Consider the following 18,871-nt stretch of genomic DNA (forward strand, 5'->3'; position numbering starts at 1 on the left):
AGCTGCATTAACGTCTTTACGCTATCCTCTGTGGCATTTTCGTGTCCGTTCTGAACAGTCGTGTATCTGAAATGTTTTCCTCGGCCTCCCATAAGAAGACCCCGTGGTTTCAACGCCGGGTGTCGCGGTTCTGACCTTCACCACATGGGCGTCAAGAGAGGAAGGAAGGAATGAAAGAAGGTTGGGTTCAACGTCCCGCCGACATCGAGGACATTAGAGGCGGAGCACAAACTCAGATTGTGTGAAAGAGAGGAACCATCCCGCCATTTGCCTGGAACGATTTAGGGAAATCACGGAAAACCTAAATCTGGATGGCCGGACGCGAGTTCGATCCGTCGTCCTTCCGAATGCGAGTCCAGTGTGCTAAGTGTCAAAGAGAGGGGTTAAGTGAGGTAAGAGGGCGTGTAATGACCTTTGTATCATGAGATAGGATCATAGTGTCGTTCGGCAGAATTGTGATTTTCGTGTCAATGTGACATCATTAAGCCACCTTACAACTCACATGAGCTTCAGAACTTTGGCCTTTTATCCACACACGCCGACGCTTTGCTGTTCCAAGCATCGCCGAGCCCGAGCGTGAAGTCGCAATGTGCCACGATTTTTCACCGTATCAGATCAATGTTTTAGGCACCTATAAAATGACTTTTGATCTTAACAATATGAACATTTATATATGTGTTTGGAGATAGACAAAGATTGATTTTTGATTGAGATTTTTACTTTAAGTCGTTTTTTGATTGAGATTTTTACTTTAAGTCGTAACTGGTACCTGAATTTTGGTTGCTGCCTCCTTGAATGATCAGCTTCTGCACCAGTTGGTGACGTATTATAATTTGAGGAAGTTATTGTTCTTTAAGGTTTAAAATATGACTCTGTTAGTTACTTGGTTGTATTGTGGATAACTATTAGCCCAAGTTTTCGTAGCTTTTCATACGTAAGGGACCACTGTTATAAGTAAATAAGATAAAATAGCAATTTGCTTTTCGTGAGAAAAAGACATTGCTTAGCACACAAACTTCCTTCAAACTACACGTCCTGCTGCATCAAAATTGGTCAGTGGAGTTCAGCACCATACTATTGTACAAGAACATAATCCAATTACTGTAATTAAAAAATTATGAGAGGTTATTACTTATTGAATGAAGACTATAGAGAATGCATTTCCTTTTCTGTATTTTAGTAAACTTTGTACACTTGCAGTTCAGTCGACTGATAGCCGGCGACGGCAATGAAGTTCACCTCCTTTAAAAAAAAAAAAAAAAAAAAAAAAATATTTCTATTCATCACTTTTAGAAAATTTGTATACATAAATGTTTGGCAACTATTACACATACTTTACTCGGTTTTATCACTGACACAGCAATTTTCATTAAATGTAACAATATGTTATGTTCGACGCCCTAGCAACACGTCCTCTTTCCACAAGATACAGATTAACCGTCCTCTTTTTTTTTAATACATCAATTGCCTTTTTTTTAGAGTCCATACTCTAAGATTCACAACTACTATCGTTGAGGGGATTGCGCGCTAAGGAGTTTGTTGCTGTCCAGCTGCTCTTCACTTCACTTCACTTCACTTCAAGTACTTTTTGAATCAAATTTACATTTACGGTATTTACATACATACTGAGCTTCTCACAATAAAATAAGGCACAAATTAGTTTTAAAAAAAGGGCAGTGTGGCTCACATAACATTACACACCTTTGAGCCAAATTTCAACCGTCTACGTCACAACGAGAGACAATTATGGAGTTTCGATAAAGTTACAGTTTAATTGTATTGCGCAGTGTACTACACAATTTATCTTCGCTTGCAGCATAGAGTTTTTCGTCCTGTGAGGCTGGCCCATCTAGGAAGGCACCTAATCACACCATTATGCTGGTGCCCAAACAGAGTGCAAATGGAGCTCCAATAAAAGGTACTAAAATTCCGTGTCACCCCTGCTTATCGTTTGCCACACGATGCATTCTCTACACACCACAGGCTAAGCACAGGTGAAGAACGGAAAAACACTTGGTTTCGTAAGGGGAATATTTTGTTCGATGGGATAATAATAACAAATTTATCTTTTGGTGGACAGTCATTTAATCTGAAGCTTGGTGACTTCTTAAAACAATTCAACGAACAAAGCGATTTCCCAGTTACAACTGTGCCTGGCATTAAAGTGGAAAGACCAAAATCCGAATCATTTCACACCGGTCTTAAACTTTATTTCACTACACGCAAAATTTGCCTACATGTTACAGCACTTCATGACGGCACACTCTCCATTTCGACCCAGTGGCTCTCAGCAGTTTTAATACCACTGTCGAGAAGACGCAGAGACGAAGCGCTAGTGAGCCAGTACGCTGCATGAGACGTGGAGCAAGCTGCGGAACTACGTCGCCATCGCTAACACAAAGAGATGCCCTTACGGCTACTGCTGGGATGAATCCGTGTAACTCAGAGTGATGCAGTGCAGAAGATTCTGGTAACTTCCCGGTAGCTCTTGTCGTGATTAAAATCCACAAAATTTACTTTAGCTAAGACGTTGTTTTTATGGAGTACCCACACAGACTTCCGTCTGGCGCATGTCACAACGCCTTCTCGTAGAAGACCACATTACATCCCTACTTATGGCCTCGATTCAGAGAGGATAGACTACTATTTTGACGACATATTTCTTGTGTAAGCATCTATGGAACTTAATAAAGTTAATTCATGCACGTTGCCACATAACCTCTTCTTCGACACAAAAAACATTTGTCAGATGTAAAAGTGTTTCGCACTACTTTCAGTCTCCCTCTGCACGGGTGAAACGGACGGTCTTATTCTATCAAGGAAGAGGCGTCGTCGCAAAAAAAACTGCGTTTAAATCTGAGTAACTGTCGGCTGTATTACTCCGCCAATAGGCCTGGAAGCTTCGTAATACCCATGTACACCTTTCCCGGCAAGAATACGAAATAAAATCGGTAATGTTAGCTCTCAGTACGTTCTCTGATACTCTCTGCTCTCGTGCGTAATTCGAGCTCACATTACCTCATGAAATGAATTACATCCAAATAAAATATTCAATTAAGTTTTTTCTACCATCTCGCCTGTTCTCAAATATGAATAATTCTGGCTAGCGTTAGCTCATGAAAGAATTATTCAGTAATTATTACCAAACTGGAACGAGGCGGAATGGTGCGTGTAGTCCATCTCGGCGCCCCGGTGCTTGTGTTTGCAGATTTGTTAATGCAGATTTCCCATCCAACTATTTCAAATACATCAACGAGCATCTGTTCACAGCCAAAATGCAAATAGAATATTTCGCACTGGCAGGAATGTAAAATATTACTCCATGAACGCCTGGGCGAATGACACAGGGTTGATACTCCGGAATTACCATGCCCGTCGGGTGTGTTCATTAGACTGATCACCATAGCTGTTAAGTCCCATAGTGCTCAGAGCCATTTGAACCATTTGTGTTCACTAAAATTTCGCCCTTGCACGAATTTACTTTCAGTACTTTCTAAGCAAAAAAGAGAGTGCTGCGATTAGTTGATGGCTATTGGATGCGTCTCCCCTTATTGGACATTCCAGATGCAGAACGCAACACACCATGCGGACAGGACACGCAAGTCCACGTGCAGCTTATCGTGATCGGACATTCAAACCGGTCGAATTATTGGCATCACACACTGAGATGACACACGTCAAGGCATACCTCCTAATATCATTTAGGGCCTCGTTTTGCCAGACATGGTGGAGCAACTAGACGCGCCATCGAGTCAACTAGACGATGGAAGCCCCTGCAGAAATAATGAATCACTCCCTCTGTAGCCGCCCTTGGTTAAGGAAAGTATTTCCGGTAAAAGATATTTTACACGAAATGTCCCTCCATTATGTCTCATAAATGTTCGGTGGGATTCATGTTGCGCGATCTGTATGGCTGAATCATTCGCTCGATTTGTCCAGAACGTGCTTCAAACTAATCGGGAACAATTGTAGTCCGCTACCATGGAGCATAGTCACTCATAAAAATTCCATCATTTTTTGGGAACATGAAGTCCTTCAGTCGCAACGAATGGTCCCCAAGCAGCCGAACATTATTAGCATTTCCAGTGATTTATCGGTTCAGTTGGACTAGAGGACGTAGTCCACTCCATGTAAACACAGACCACACCACTATGGAGCACTACCACTTTGCACAGTGCCTTGTTGACAACACGGGTCCTTGGTTTCATGAGGTCTGTACCACATTCGAACCCTACCATCAGCTTTTACCAATTGAAACCCCGTCTAATCTGACTATCTCACGGTGTTCCAGTCCTCTAGGGCACAAACGATATAGTCACAAGCCCAGGAGAGACGCTGCAGTCCATGTCTTGCGTTAGCAAAGCCGCTTTCGTGCGTCGTTTGCTGTCATAGTCCATTAACGCCAAATTCCACCGACCAGTCGTAAGGGATACGTTTGTCGCACTTCACACATTGATTTCTGCGGTTATTTCATGCAATGTTGCTTGTCTGTTAACACTGACAACTCTATGCAAACGCCGCTGCTTTCGTCGTTAAGTAAAGCCCGTCAGCCACTACGTTGTCCGTGATGAGAGGTAATGCCCGAAATCTGATATTCTCGGCACACTCTTGTCGCTGTGTGTCTTGCAATACTGAATTCTCTAAGGATTTCCGAAATGGAATGTCCCACGAGTGTAGTTTCAACTACCATTCCCAGTTCAGAGTCTACGAATCCCAGTCGTGTGACCACAGTCACGTACCTATCTTGTGTATGTGGTACTACCAGTGTCTGTACATGTGCATGTCGCTGTTCCATGACTTTTCTCACTACATTATACGACAGAGCGCACATACAGTTGCCTGTACTACAGTGACTGCAGAGTGAGTGGTGGCGAGGTGGTCTCAGCACATCAGTGTGGCAAGTAGACTCTGCGGCAAAACTGCACCACGAGGAGACCGTAGCATTACAGGGCTGGCTCTGGCGAATAGACGGATGGAAGCAGCTGAAATATGTACTGTGTCACAATGAACTGTCGAGAAAGTTGCTGGAAACTAGGTTCAGATCTTCAGAGACTCAAATTGTGTAGACCCCGAGAAACCGGGAGAATGAGTGGCATTTGTTGACCTCACATCTGTTTGTATTGGTTATATTGACGCTAAAGTGTCCGCAAAATACATGGTAGAAAGTTACGGGAAGCAGCGATCGAGTGCAATACCTTTCCAACTTCTGGATTCGTGAGATGCATAGATATTGGATATGACCACAGCACTGATACTATAGTTGTTGAAGAAAGGCTTAACGTCGCCATTATATGCCAAAAATGGTAAACCCTGTTGTCACACTCTTCACGAGCAGGTTATAGCAGGATAGCGCAAGACCTCCAGTGCAGTTCACAATATTAACGCCTCGAGGAATGCACAGGACCTTGAATGATTTTCCTAGTCCCCTGATTTGTCACCCATAGACCATGAATCGGATGCGATGGGAGATGTATACTTCCATACCAGTCGCCAGCGAATAATTTTCATGAACTGACGCAATATGTGTTTTATGTACGCCAAGAAAACCCTCAAGATGACTTCCCGAGGCTGTTTGCTTACATACCACAGTGGATACAATAGTGTGGTCAGACGTCATAGCACCGGCCGGTGTGACCGAGCGGTTCTAGGCGCTTCAGTCTGTACCGCGCGACCGCTACGGTCGCAGGTTCGAATCCTCCCTCGGACATGGATGCGTATGATGTCCTTAGGGTAGTTAGGTTTAAGTAGTTCTAAGTTCTAGTGGACTGATGACCTCAGATGTTAAGTCCCATAGTGTGCAGGGCCATTTGAACCATTTACATGTCTTAGTGATGCTGATGCTAGATATCAGTTGTCAAGCATTGAAAGTTTGATCGTTTAATATCCAATATGTGATAAACATCTACTCAAAGTTTCTAAAAAATGTAATGTGTGTCGCATGGTGTTATACTATCAATGTTCGTCATTGTATTATGGTAGTAATTTCTAGACATCAACACAAGACATGGTTCTAGTTACCCAATCACCAGTGACTTTTTTTCTTGCTGCAGGAGTGGGGATGGAGAGCTATGCCAATATACAGATAAATGAGAAAATAAGAGGTTTTTAAGATCTGTATGCAAAGAAAGTGGTTATGTGAGTTCTGATGCGGTGATGAGGCGGGAGAAGTGGACCGATGAGGGATTTTAGTAAACAGAAATGGAGTACAGGCTGGGATGTGGGCTGGTCTATAGTTTGTAGAGGAATAGAATAGGGGAAGATGAAGAGAGACCGGGTGAACCATATTGTCGGGTAGGATAGTGAGGGAGGAATTAGAGCTTATTCTTTTAGCCACCTCACTCCATATATGCCGGAGTGGGTTGTCAGACGTACAAACATCCTGCTCTTCAGCCAAGCGTCTTTTTTAAATACATGAAAAACGTATAATACTAGAGGAAACGATTACATGTAATTTTAAATTTATGAAAAGTTTTTTGACAAAAATATACTATAGTTAACGCTCTTTTGTTTTTAATAAAACTGTGTGTTGGCCTACATAAAGAGATTAAGTTTGGGTGTAATGTAAAGGTAGCAGTAGCTAGGGGGTGGGCGATTGGAGACAGACATAAGTAGTGATTTGGTGTGTGGGCCGAGCCATAGTATGGGAAAGGAAATCAACAGGACGGGATGGAATTGTGGGTGGGGAAGGACATTAGCAACTGATAGGATGGCTAAATGCCGAGGAAGATTTCATTACCTTGGAAGAGGAGCTCAATATGTTAGTCGGTACCTTCTGGCTCTTTGCGTTAGAACCTAATCTTTCATTCAAAACAGGTTCGAACAATAGCTCATGCAATGTTTGGAAAAACTAAGATTTGTCGATGACAGAGACGTCAAGGAAAGAAGAAGTGCAATTGAACGGAATGGATAGTGTTTTGAAAAGAGGTTATAAGATGAACAAAAATAAATATAACAAGGGTAACAGAAAGTAGAAGAATTACATCATGCGATGTTGAGTGAATTAGATGAGAAAGGGAGACACTAAGTATTAAATGAGTTTTGTTATTTTGGTAACAAAATAACTGATGACGACCGAAATACAAAGGTCATATAATGCGGTAGCAACGGTAGCTTCTTTCACAAAGAGAAGATTGTAAACATCTAACTTAAATTTAAATGTCAGAAAACCCTTTCTAAAGGAAATGAACCGTGAATGCTAAACTGTTCAGAGAGGAAGAGAACAGAAGCTTCTGAAATGCCGTGTTACAGAAGAATGCCGAAGATTAGATGGTTAGGTCGATTAACTAGTGAGGAGATACTGAATCGAATTTGGGAGAAAATAAATATGAGGCACAACTTGATTAAATGAAGGGATTATATGATAGGACACGTCCTGAGACATCAACGAAACGTGGTTTTGTTAATGAGGTGACGTGTGAGAAGGTAAATATTGTAAACGGAGACCAAAGATTGCTTATAGCAAGCAGGTTCAAATGGTTTTAATATGCAGCACTTAATAAGACATGAAGAGGCTTACTTGGAGAGCGGCGTAAAACCAGTCTACAGACTGAATATCATGATAACGCAGTCATATTTTTAGTTTCGTCTTCCAGTCGTTTTTACAGTCGTACACCGATTTTGGAATTCCCGGCGCCACGGTTTGCTAATAGGCTGGGAGTGCGTTTCCACCGCAGTTAACACAGAATCGTTGCTTTTTACTTAATGTAAAACTGACTGAAGGTATTCCCTCTGGTGTCTTTCGCAGGTGTCCGCCGTAAGTCGCATCACGCCGTCTCCTGACTGGTTCATCGGTATAGACAGCGTCGACTTGCTGGTAGCCGGTTCCTGGCTGGACTCCATCACTCTTGAGGTAAGACAAACGACGGATGGCATAGCGAAAACTGCGAAACTAGAATGTACATTTACGTTTGTGGTTCGTGATGCGCTCACTGTTTCAGAAGTGCACCGCCTGGTAGAGTGACGCACCCAGAAGACGTTGTCATATGTAGATTCGTATATGTACACATCTTCGGCCAGTGTGTACATGCTTAGAGTTCCCACCAAGATGCAGCAGTGTTGTTCTTCTTTAGTACTGTTCCAGACCAGGCAAAATACACAGTGTGTCCAGGCTAGAGGTGTTCACAAACAAATTCTTATAACGAAAGAACACGACATTTTAGTTGTTGGGTAAATGCACAATCGATAGAGACACTCTCCAAGAGATGATCCTCACCTCACCACTTGATGAACAGCGCTGAGTCGCATGGTACATTCGCGCCAGTGACCGGGCACACCTATTTGGACATGTTGATGGACTTTGCAGTTCCACATATGTCTCCCGACGCCGTTTTCTGGCAGAATGATTCTCCCCGCCCTACTGTCATGGGGATGTTATAACATTTATTTCCCCTGAGACGTTTCTTGAGCCTTGGATCGGAAGGGGGGAGGGAGGATTTACCATTGCCTGACCCTCTCAGTCTCCGATCTTATTACACTGAATTTCAGTGCTTGGGAGTTTATCAAAGACATTTCTCACAGAAGAAGGTCAAGATGTGGAAGATTTGAGACAATGGATCCAGGCCGCAGTAGAGGCCGTACAACCATTCAAGCTTATGAATATGTGGGGAGAAGTGGAGTACCTTTTCGATATCTGTCGAGCAACGAAAAGTGCCCCTACTGAACTGTACCAACATGCGTAAAAATGTTTGAGCTCATGTGCACATTGTTGGACAAGTAGACTTATAAACTTTAATATATAAATGTCTTTGTATACTTCTAGCCCAGACACGTTGTTCAGTATCTGACAAAGTCTGATAGGGGCCTTAATGTGGGTCTCCATTCGTCTGGTTAGTCGAAACGTGAGATACCCAGGTTTGTGGGGGTTAGGACATCACAGTGAACCGTTGGCGGACTGCATCGGAACGTGTGGGCAGGCAAGTACGTCGTCAAGGTTCCAGTTGGTCACACCTGACCACCACAAGGGAAGACCGTCGTTCTGTGCACCAGGCACATTGTAGCCCCCTTCACATAGACATCTGCTATCCAAAAACAAGTGTCGGACACCCTGCAACATTTTGTTTCATCCCGCTCCATAGGTCGGAGACAAACAGCAGCCGAACTAGAAGATTACCGTCCCGTGTGTAGGCTACCGTAAACACAAACGTCTGCGTTTAGAGTGGTGCCGTGATCGGTGAGCACGGACTGCTGGGAATGACACCCCATTGTGCTCAGCGATAAATCGCCTTTCTGCACTACCCCAAATGACCATAGTCGGCGAGCACGGCGTCGAAATGAGCAAGAGGTCTCCTTCTTCCAGTGTTTTTGAGAGACACAGCGGTGTTACTCCTGACGTCATAGTGTGGGAGTCCATCAGATATGACTTCAGATCAAGGCTGGTAGTGACTGAGGGAACAATGATGCCATAACAGTATATGACAGAAATCCTGTATACTGATGTGTTACCTCTCATGCGTCTGTTTTCGGTGCCATTTATCAACACGACAATACTCGCGAAGACATGGAAAGTGTCTCTAAGAACTGTCTGCATGATGTTGAGGCAATCCCCCATCTGTCTGATAGAAAATGTGTGGGACCATCTCGGACGTCAACTTATTTCCAGAGCCAGCATCCACGAGGTTAAGGAAGAATTACAGCAGTTGTGGGGTATATTGCTTCAGGAGAGAATACAACAGCTTTATGAATACTGTCAAGTTCTTTGTAAATTTCATTCAGTTTTGTAAACAGTCAAATAACATCATAAACACCCACAACCTATTACGTTTCATTCCACTTCCTCTACCCCCCCCCCCCCTTCCTCCCCCCGTCCTCCTTTGGATGCGATGCTATTTTTTTCAGACAGCGTACAAATTGGCACCCATGGCAGTTCATAAATGCATCAAGATTTTCGACAACGAATAGTGCAGCACGTAGAATGTAGGTATTCTTCGTACTCTTTTAGCCTATAAATGTAAGGAAGGAAAACTATCTTCATTGGTTCAAGTGGTTTACCTCCCAAAAGCTTTCGAGAGTTCTTGGCATTGGATTGTTTGGGGGAAGAGACCAAACAGCAAGGTCATCGGTCTAATCGGATTAGGGAAGGATGGGGAAGGAAGTCGGCCTTGCCATTTCAAAGGAACCATCCCGGCATATGCCTGGAGCGATTTAGGGAAATCACGAAAAACCTAAATCTGGATGGCCGAATGCGGAATTGAACCGTCGTCCTCCCGAATGCGAGAGTTCTTGGCAACGGAATTCTAGAGATCTAACGACTGGCATAGTTTGTAGTGAAGCGTTTCCGGAAAACGGCTGACAAGTGAATTATTGTTCATAGAAACTAAGACTCCTTAATGCGATCTAAACTTGATGAATCTGTGACTGAAAAGCAATGTTAGCATGATATGTTTGCTAAAAATTTCACTGCAAGTTTTAATAGGCGTTATATTCCTAAACTGTATTTTTCAAGCTCTGTCGATTTCCAAAAAGTAAAAGCTGTATGTAAAGGACTTGTTTCTACATTCAGCACTGTGACAGTCACACCCGTTATTAATGTACCAGCATTCCGCATTTGCAATGGCTTTACTCTCGCTTCCATTAACCTGTGATCTTGCGACATTAATCACTTAAATATTCTGCAGAGACAAATGTATACCTGACATTTCATTTCTCTACATCAATTATTTCTAACTGCTGGGACTTTTTTCCCCTTTAGTGTATAATGACGTCAAGCGTGGTCCGTATCGTGTACGGCCTAAACGATGGTCGGTGGGTGTTGTTAGAAATCAGCGCGCCGCCCAGTGTGATAAACGGTGACCGCGACACTGGCCGCCGACCCAGCACTGCTGACAGCCGCCCATCAGCGGAACACGGCGGCCGCAGCGCCGGCCACAGAACTGCGCCGCTGACAAAGTGTCTCCCGCCGACTGCCGTCAGCCGCGTCCACTGCGCTGGGCCGGACTCGACTGCGGGGGCGGCGATTATCGATCCCCGGGGCGGACGCCTCGCCCGCCGTGTCCTCTCCTCCCCTGCACCGGCCACGTGCGAACCTCTGCCCCCAACACCGACATGCTCACTTCCGGCGCTGCGCGTGTTTTTCGTACCGTTTGATTAATAGCACCACAGCCGGTCACTTGTAGACAAACAGCCATCCACGTACCACGGTGACTGTATGAAGCTGATCCCTTTCAGTTTCTTCTTGAAAAATACTGACACGAATATCTTATAGAAGGATAGAAAAATCTGTAGAAGCCGATCCTGAAGAAGACCAGTTCGGGTTCCGGAAAAACGTACGAACACGCAACACGTGCAGACCCTAAGACTTATCTCAGCAGAAGAATTGCACTGTACTAAAACTACAGTGCTATAGTTTCGGACCAGTATAAAAATATCGTAATAAATGGTAGTATTATCGGTAGTTTGGTAGCACATGTAAGGCAAGAAACAAAAGAATGTGTTAGAGCGGAACTGGTAGACGACGACTTTTCTTTGTTATTTTGTTTCGTTTGCACATATTAAAATCGTACATGACTCAGTGTTTGTCCATTGCGTGTTTTATATCCTTATAAAATACAAATTACTTTTTATAAGTAACAAAAATTAGTTTATCACGTAACTGTAACCAGACCAATTAATTTTGATGCAAGTACAATTAACATACATAAACATAAAGAAATCTATATAATTGTTCTTCTTATTTTGCTCTCAATAGAATGTAGGCCACCATCATTAAGATAAGAGCTTTCTGTTATTACTAATAAATGCGAAATATATTTATCAATAACAGAAACATGTTTTACACAAGCTCTATGAAATACTGAAGAAATGTTTGATATAGTTTTGTTATGAGTTATTTAATATTCTTCTGTTTTTTTCGTATTTTGTTGAGGAAATTGCTTTTTGTAGGGCTATATAATAAATCGATGTTGCCTTTTTTTTTACTTTTACTACAGCGTCCCTCTGATTCGGGATAAAATATGAATTTAATACTGACAGTCACTTTTGCTATACATACTGTTTATTTTCAAGTAACAGACAGGTGGATAACTACATAGTACAAAAACGCACTGGGTTATGTGGCGTTGTATATACCCTCACTCAGTTTCTAGACGGTTCACGACTTCCAATTAGTAAGAGACTGGTGGCATATGCACATAAAGGGATTTAAATTTGGTAACGCCCTTTAGATATGCAACACACCTATCGTACAGATAATGCGGTTACAGTCTTAACTGACCAAGGCTACTACCAAAACTGCCATAGTTTACGTCTGCTTATGATAGTCTACAGTACCTTACTGAAGTTTCACAACTCTACTTACAAGCTAGACTGAAGAAAGACAATCATCAGTTTATAACAATTATACACTCAAGAAATCTATTGATATTGTTGACTGGAACACACACTCTCTGAAATTACCACGGTAGCAGAAAGTGAAAAGTTATGTAGGTACTTCCGAAAGGAAGTTGCAATTATCACTCTGCCATATCGATAATATCTAGACGACCGCACACAGGGCGGGCCGCTGTGGCCGGGCGGTTCTAGGCGCTTCAATCCGAAACCGCGCTGCTGCTACTGTCGCAGGTTCGAATCCTTCCTCGGGCATAGATGTGTGTGATGTCCTTAGGTTAGTTAGGTTTAAGTAGTTCTAAGTATAGTGGACTGACGACCTCAGATGTTAAATCCCATAGTGCTTAGAGCCACTTTAACCTCACAGTGAGCTCTGCGTCGCCCAATTCTCAGCTGAAGACGCAACTCATAGATGGTCCGCCAGCTGGCGCCAACGCGAGTCACTTATTCCTGTTCCTGTAGGTGGCGCTACAGACGCCACCACAGGACGCCGCCTTCGATTCCACTCTTTGCGTGCTAATATACCTGAACGCATGTCTTGTTAAGACGCCTCTCACTGAGTTCCATGGTCAACCGGAAGGGTCTCAATGAGGTTACAACGAACCGTGCAAAACGCAACTACTCTTCAAACTATATCCAAAACTACTGTATGGTCCACTCACATTAATGGGAAAGCCCGAATAACCTTTTACAGCGTAGAGATGCAAGAAGAGTATCGGTGAGGTTCTGGAAGGTACCGACAGGGATGTGAAGCCATGCACTCCATTGCCATGACCAGCTGCGGTTGAGGATCCATGGCGTGAACAGCCTTATCACCGTTGCCCCACAGATTATCATTGGGTTTTAAATCTGGAGAGTCTAGTGGCGAGGGAAGGACGGTAAACTAAGCCTGGTGCTCTTTGAACCATGCACGTACACTACGAGCTGTCTGGCATTACGCATTGCCCTTCTGGTAGATGCTATTGCGACGAGGAAAAAACAGTCTGCATATAGTGTTCGACATGGTCCCCAAGGATAGAAGCATACACGTGTTGATCCACTGTGCCTTCCAGAATAACTAGATTACCCAGGAAATCCCACGAAATCATTTTCCAGACCATAACTATTCCTTCTATGGCCTCCAACGTCCGACAATTTTTCAGCGTCGCACACACCAGCAGCCATAAAATGCGATCCATTTTAATAAGCCATATGTTGTCACTCAGTGGACGTCCAGTTGCGGTACTGGCGTGAGAATTTCACCCTTCCTCGCCGCTGAACAGTAGACAGTAAGGGTGCATGAACAAGGCGAATGCTGTGGAGGTCCATACGCAGCAACGGTCGCTGACTGGTGGTTGAGCAGACACCGTTGGTAGCTCCTTGGTTCATCAGGGCGGTCAGTTGCTCGACGACTGCACATCTGTTCACTTGTACACATCTCGAAAGCCGTCGTTCACCCCTGTCATCTATGCCCTGTGGTCCAAAACAGTTGCCTCAGTCCCGGTTTCGGATAGCGCCATATTGTCGTGCACGGCATAGTTTAACCACTGCAGAATGCGTACATTTTACACAGTTAGCCGTTTCGGAAATGCTTGATGGTGATGTTTGGTTTGTGAGGCTTTCAACGACGTGGTTATCAGTGTTCGTAAAAATTCCCATTCCTTACACTGCCCAGTCTCGCAATTTCCCGAATGATGATGATATGATCAAGACAGCACAAACACCAAGTCCCGGGCGGAGAAAATCCCCGACCCGCCCGGGAATCAAACCTGGGGCCCCGTGGGATACAGAGGCAGCAAAGTTAACCACTACAGCACGAGCTGTGGACTAGGAAATGCCTCCACCCTCTGCCCAAAATGCAATGATCACGTCTTTTGGTTGTCAGATAAGTCCCTCAGTTTCCGCTTTATAAGAACGACTGCCCTTTTTTCTGTGTCACCCCGACATCCTTTACATACCCTCCACTGCTAGTTATGCCTCCTGCCGTCAATGAATGGTTATTGCACGTTGATGTCTAACATACGCAGTGGCTATATGTGACTGGACCCTGTAGTTTGTGAATTGCGGCTCAGACATTGCTGGAACAGACTCAGAGCTTCAAAGTTATGTATTCGTTGTTAGGACCATAACAGGTCGGTACAGCCCATGCAAACAGAAATGTAACGGAAATGATTGGGGCATTTAAATATCTTCGAAAGGAAGGGAGCGTCGAGGGAACCTGTTGCATAAATTTAGAGAACCGGCATTCGACGGGGACTGTGCTTCAGTCCGATTTCTCTCGTACGAATCATGAAAACAACATGTGACAAATTAGGGCGCATACAGAGGCATTTAGACAGCCATGTTTCCCCTCACTTGGTACACTATTGGAGGAGCGGAGAAAATGTCTGATATTGGTGGGCTGAACCTTACTCCAGGTACTGTGCCGTCGCTTGTGAAGTGTAAGGGTGAACCAGAACTGTATTGACGAACTTTCAGATCTTCTTCAGGGATATCTTCTCAGTGTTTTAGTATAAAGGACTCACGGTTTCTGGCGTCTCTTTACAGAGTAATGCTGTGACTGCGATTTGCGCTCTAAGACAAAATAGAAGAGATGCAGGACTGAGGAATTATTCGAATAGGGCGGAAATAGGTAGATGTGCTGTACATGTACAGACAAACAAATGACTAGAATTTCAGAAAAATTGGATGATTTACTCAAGAGAAAGAGATTCACAAATTGAGATAGCCAATAATGCGTTACTCCACGTCTAGCGCTTTAGAAGCGGTTATTTGGCTTTGCTTTCATTGATAGATTTTTTAATGTTCTCCCGAGCGACATAGCGCCACGTTCTGTCCAACTGGAGCATTAGATCATCAAAATCCCGAGCTGGTTGGAGGATCCTTCCGATAATTCTCCAAACGTCCTCAATTGGGTTGAGGTGTGGAGCCCTTGCTGGCGAAGGCAGCGTTTGACAAGAAATGAGAAGTATTTATATGACCTAGGTCTAACCTAGTTTTGTAAAGCACTGTGAGCCATAGCACAATGATTGCTTGGACATCAAGCAATCAAGCCATCCACGCCATGACGGCTTTGCCTTCCTGTGCATCAATGCCACTGCGCCTCTGGTACTTCTGTTTGACGGTAGGGCGTGAAAACAGTCTCTACAATGTGAGGTGGTACTCTTCACATCAGCAAGTAGTCTCTGATGTAACTTCACCTCGTCAACCTATTGTATTGTATTGTATTGTATGTTAACCAGGGGCCTAGAAACGACGGAGAGGCTCCGTCCCCGCCGCAGCCGTAGTGGTTCACAACCCCACGACGACTACCCCAGTCCACTTCACCCCTCCGCCGCCTCACACCGAACCACTCTTTCAGTGTTATTATGCGGTTCGGCCCCCGGTGTATCCCCCACAGGGAACGTCTGACACCAGACGAGTGTAATCCCAATGTTTGCGTGGTAAAGTAATGGCGGTGTACGCGTACGTGTAGAACTTGTCTGCGCAGCAATCGCCGACATAGTATAGCTAAGGCGAAATAAGGGGGACCAGCCCGCACTTGCTGAGGCAGATGGAAAACAGCCTAAAAACCATCCACAGACTGGCCGGCTCACCGGACCTCGACCCAAGTCCGCCGGGCGGATTCGTGCCGGGGACCAGGCGCTCCTTCCGAATCCGGAAAGCCGTGCGTTAGACCGCACGGCTAACCGGGCGGGCTCGTCGACCAATACTGTCTCACTCCTGCGGCTTCTTCCACTATCCGTGCAAGGTACCTCAACTTTATTCACCATTACCAATAAATCACACTCTGGGACAACCTCTTTTGTCGTTATTCGCGGCACCCTGAAGGCACAGCGGCACGTCAACGGTATTTCACAACCCGTCTTGTTGCCCATCATGGCAGGCCATCCTGGGCTTACATTTCAGCAAGACAATGCCCGCCCGGACTCGGCGAGAGTTTCCACTGCTTACCTTTGTGCTGATCAAAACCCACGTTGGCGTGGAAGGTCGCCGGATCTCTCACCAATTGAGAATATTTGGAGTATGAAGGGCATTGCCCCCAACCAACCAGGAATTTTGACCATGTAACACACTAATTGGACAGAATTTGGCACGATATCCCTCACTAGGAAGTCCACCAACTGTGTAAGTCAATGCTAAGCTGAATAAATGCTTGCGTAAGGGCCAGAGGTGGACCGACGCGTTATTGACTTGCTCAATTTATGGAGCTCTTTCACTTGACAAAATATGCAATCACCAAAACTGCTATATATAACAAGCAGTAATGCATTAAGCATGGAACATTAAAGTACTACGCCGTCGTTGCACCATGTGCGAGAACAGTTACGGCGTCATTGTGTCGCTTTTCGACTGTATTCAGTGAACCCATACAAGCGCAGCGTATCGGCCAACTCTCGATCAGTGCTAACTCAAGGCATTAATGTTGTCAACTGCGGTTATGGTGAGCGGTCAGAAACAAGACAGTGTATATCGTCGACACTTAACTGTTTGTACTGTTTTCAGCGCAACGCAGACTAAAAACTAATTGGGGGGGGGGGGGGGGTTGAAGAAACCAAAAGAAGTGCAGTGACTGTAACAAGCCGCCGGAGACCGTGAGTCGTCATACCAAAATAATCGTTAGGTATCCCATTACAACCTCTGACAGTTTGCGGCGGAGTTCCAGTTCACCCTGTAGCCTATATGCACATGTACCTGGACGTAACGGTCCGTACACAGTCTTCGACAATTAAAATAATTCGTAATGACCTTATGGTAGATGTGTCCAGAGCTACGTACAATATAAAAAAGACGTGTTATTTACAGGCAACGTTGGCAACGAAATTTGATACTTAATGACTTGGTTATATAGTAACTTCCACGACCGCCATCAGTTTTTTTTAATGTGGTGATATATTTTATGAGCGGGTATTTATATTTCTTTAGCTGCATTCATTAAGAAAAGCGAAATATTATAAAACATTTTTACTGTCGTCATTTGCCACATTACGACGCACCACATATACTTTCGCGGTGAATAACGATCAAAAGTTAATGTAGCGGAACCCACTCACAAAGCGCTGTTCACACCCGAATGCAAACATTCTCTAAAACTGTGGCGCTCGTAAAATTATGCAAATTTCACAAAATTTTATCGCACATGAATTGCTCCCCAACGTCGAAATGAAAACATATAACGCTAGGCCAGGCCGTAAATCATAAACTTTTTGGAATGATTCGCCAGGTTAATCCGCAGAAAAATATTTTTCCCTGTAACTACTTTTATTTTCAGCTACGTACAGCATGTCTGCGTCAGTATCCAGGGTGTAATGAGTGTAAGTGCATGTATTTCTGTTTGTAGCGGAGGACGGTGTACTGAACAACATTAGTCTAGTATTTACTTCATTTGCAGACTAATTTTTATAGTTGTTAGAAGTAGTACGTTTTATTTTGGTTAGTATCGCCAAGTACATATGGCAAGAGCAAGTCACTAATGAAAATTTTCCCGGGGTAGCAGGTCAGGTGTTGAAATATTCAAATGTGTGTATATTCCTAAGGACCAAACTGCTGCGGTCATCGCTCGGGCCGTGCAATTCGCGTCAGGGCCAGCCCGCTCGGCCAGATGTTGAAGTATTCATGTATGGACGTAACACGATTAGTCTATACTGATAGGCGTAGTCCACTTACTGGTGCAGTTACGACCTTGCAGAAAATACCAGGTAGTAAATTATGTGCTGTGTTTGTGGGGAGACTGTTGGACACAGAGAAAAAACAACTATGGGCACTTACTTACACACTGCCGGCCGAAGTGGCCGAGCGGTTCTAGGCGCTACAGTCTGGAACCACGCTACCGCTACGGTCGCAGGTTCGAATCCTGCCTCGGGCATGAATTTGTGTGATGTCATTAGGTTAGTTAGGTTTCAGTAGTTCTCAGTTCTCGGGGACTGATGACCACAGAAGTTAAGTCTCATAGTGCTCAGAGCCATTTGAAATTACACACTACTTAAACTAACTTATGCTAAGAACAACACACACACACACACACACACACACACATATCCGAAGGAGGTCTCGAATCGCCGGCCAGCGGGGCCTCCCAACCCGTGTCAGGGCCATTCCGCGCGGTCAGGTGTTGAAGTATTGATTCATGGACGTAAAACGATTAGCCTATACTGACAGGCGTAGTCCACTTACAAGGGGAGGCTCCATACTGTAAATCGCGGATTTTGATGCGCTTCAAATACACTCCTGGAAATGGAAAAAAGAACACATTGACACCGGTGTGTCAGACCCACCATACTTGCTCCGGACACTACGAGAGGGCTGTACAAGCAATGATCACACGCACAGCACAGCGGACACACCAGGAACCGCGGTGTTGGCCGTCGAATGGCGCTAGCTGCGCAGCATTTGTGCACCGCCGCCGTCAGTGTCAGCCAGTTTGCCGTGGCATACGGAGCTCCATCGCAGTCTCTAACACTGGTAGCATGCCGCGACAGCGTGGACGTGAACCGTATGTGCAGTTGACGGACTTTGAGCGAGGGCGTATAGTGGGCATGCGGGAGGCCTGGTGGACGTACCGCCGAATTGC

At 44.6% G+C, this 18,871-nt stretch overlaps 1 protein-coding gene across 1 annotated transcript in view; it reads left to right on the top strand.

Annotated features, from left to right (window-relative positions):
* LOC126266713 (spondin-2-like) overlaps positions 1-18,871 on the top strand; it is a 587,627-nt gene that overhangs the window by 387,924 nt on the left and 180,832 nt on the right. The window contains exon 3 of the mRNA XM_049971164.1: positions 7,745-7,849. Coding sequence (XP_049827121.1) covers positions 7,745-7,849 — 105 coding nt within the window. The remainder of the gene's footprint in view (positions 1-7,744; positions 7,850-18,871) is intronic.

Source organism: Schistocerca gregaria, chromosome 4 (genome assembly GCF_023897955.1).
Source record: "Schistocerca gregaria isolate iqSchGreg1 chromosome 4, iqSchGreg1.2, whole genome shotgun sequence".
NCBI lineage: Eukaryota > Metazoa > Arthropoda > Insecta > Orthoptera > Acrididae > Schistocerca > Schistocerca gregaria.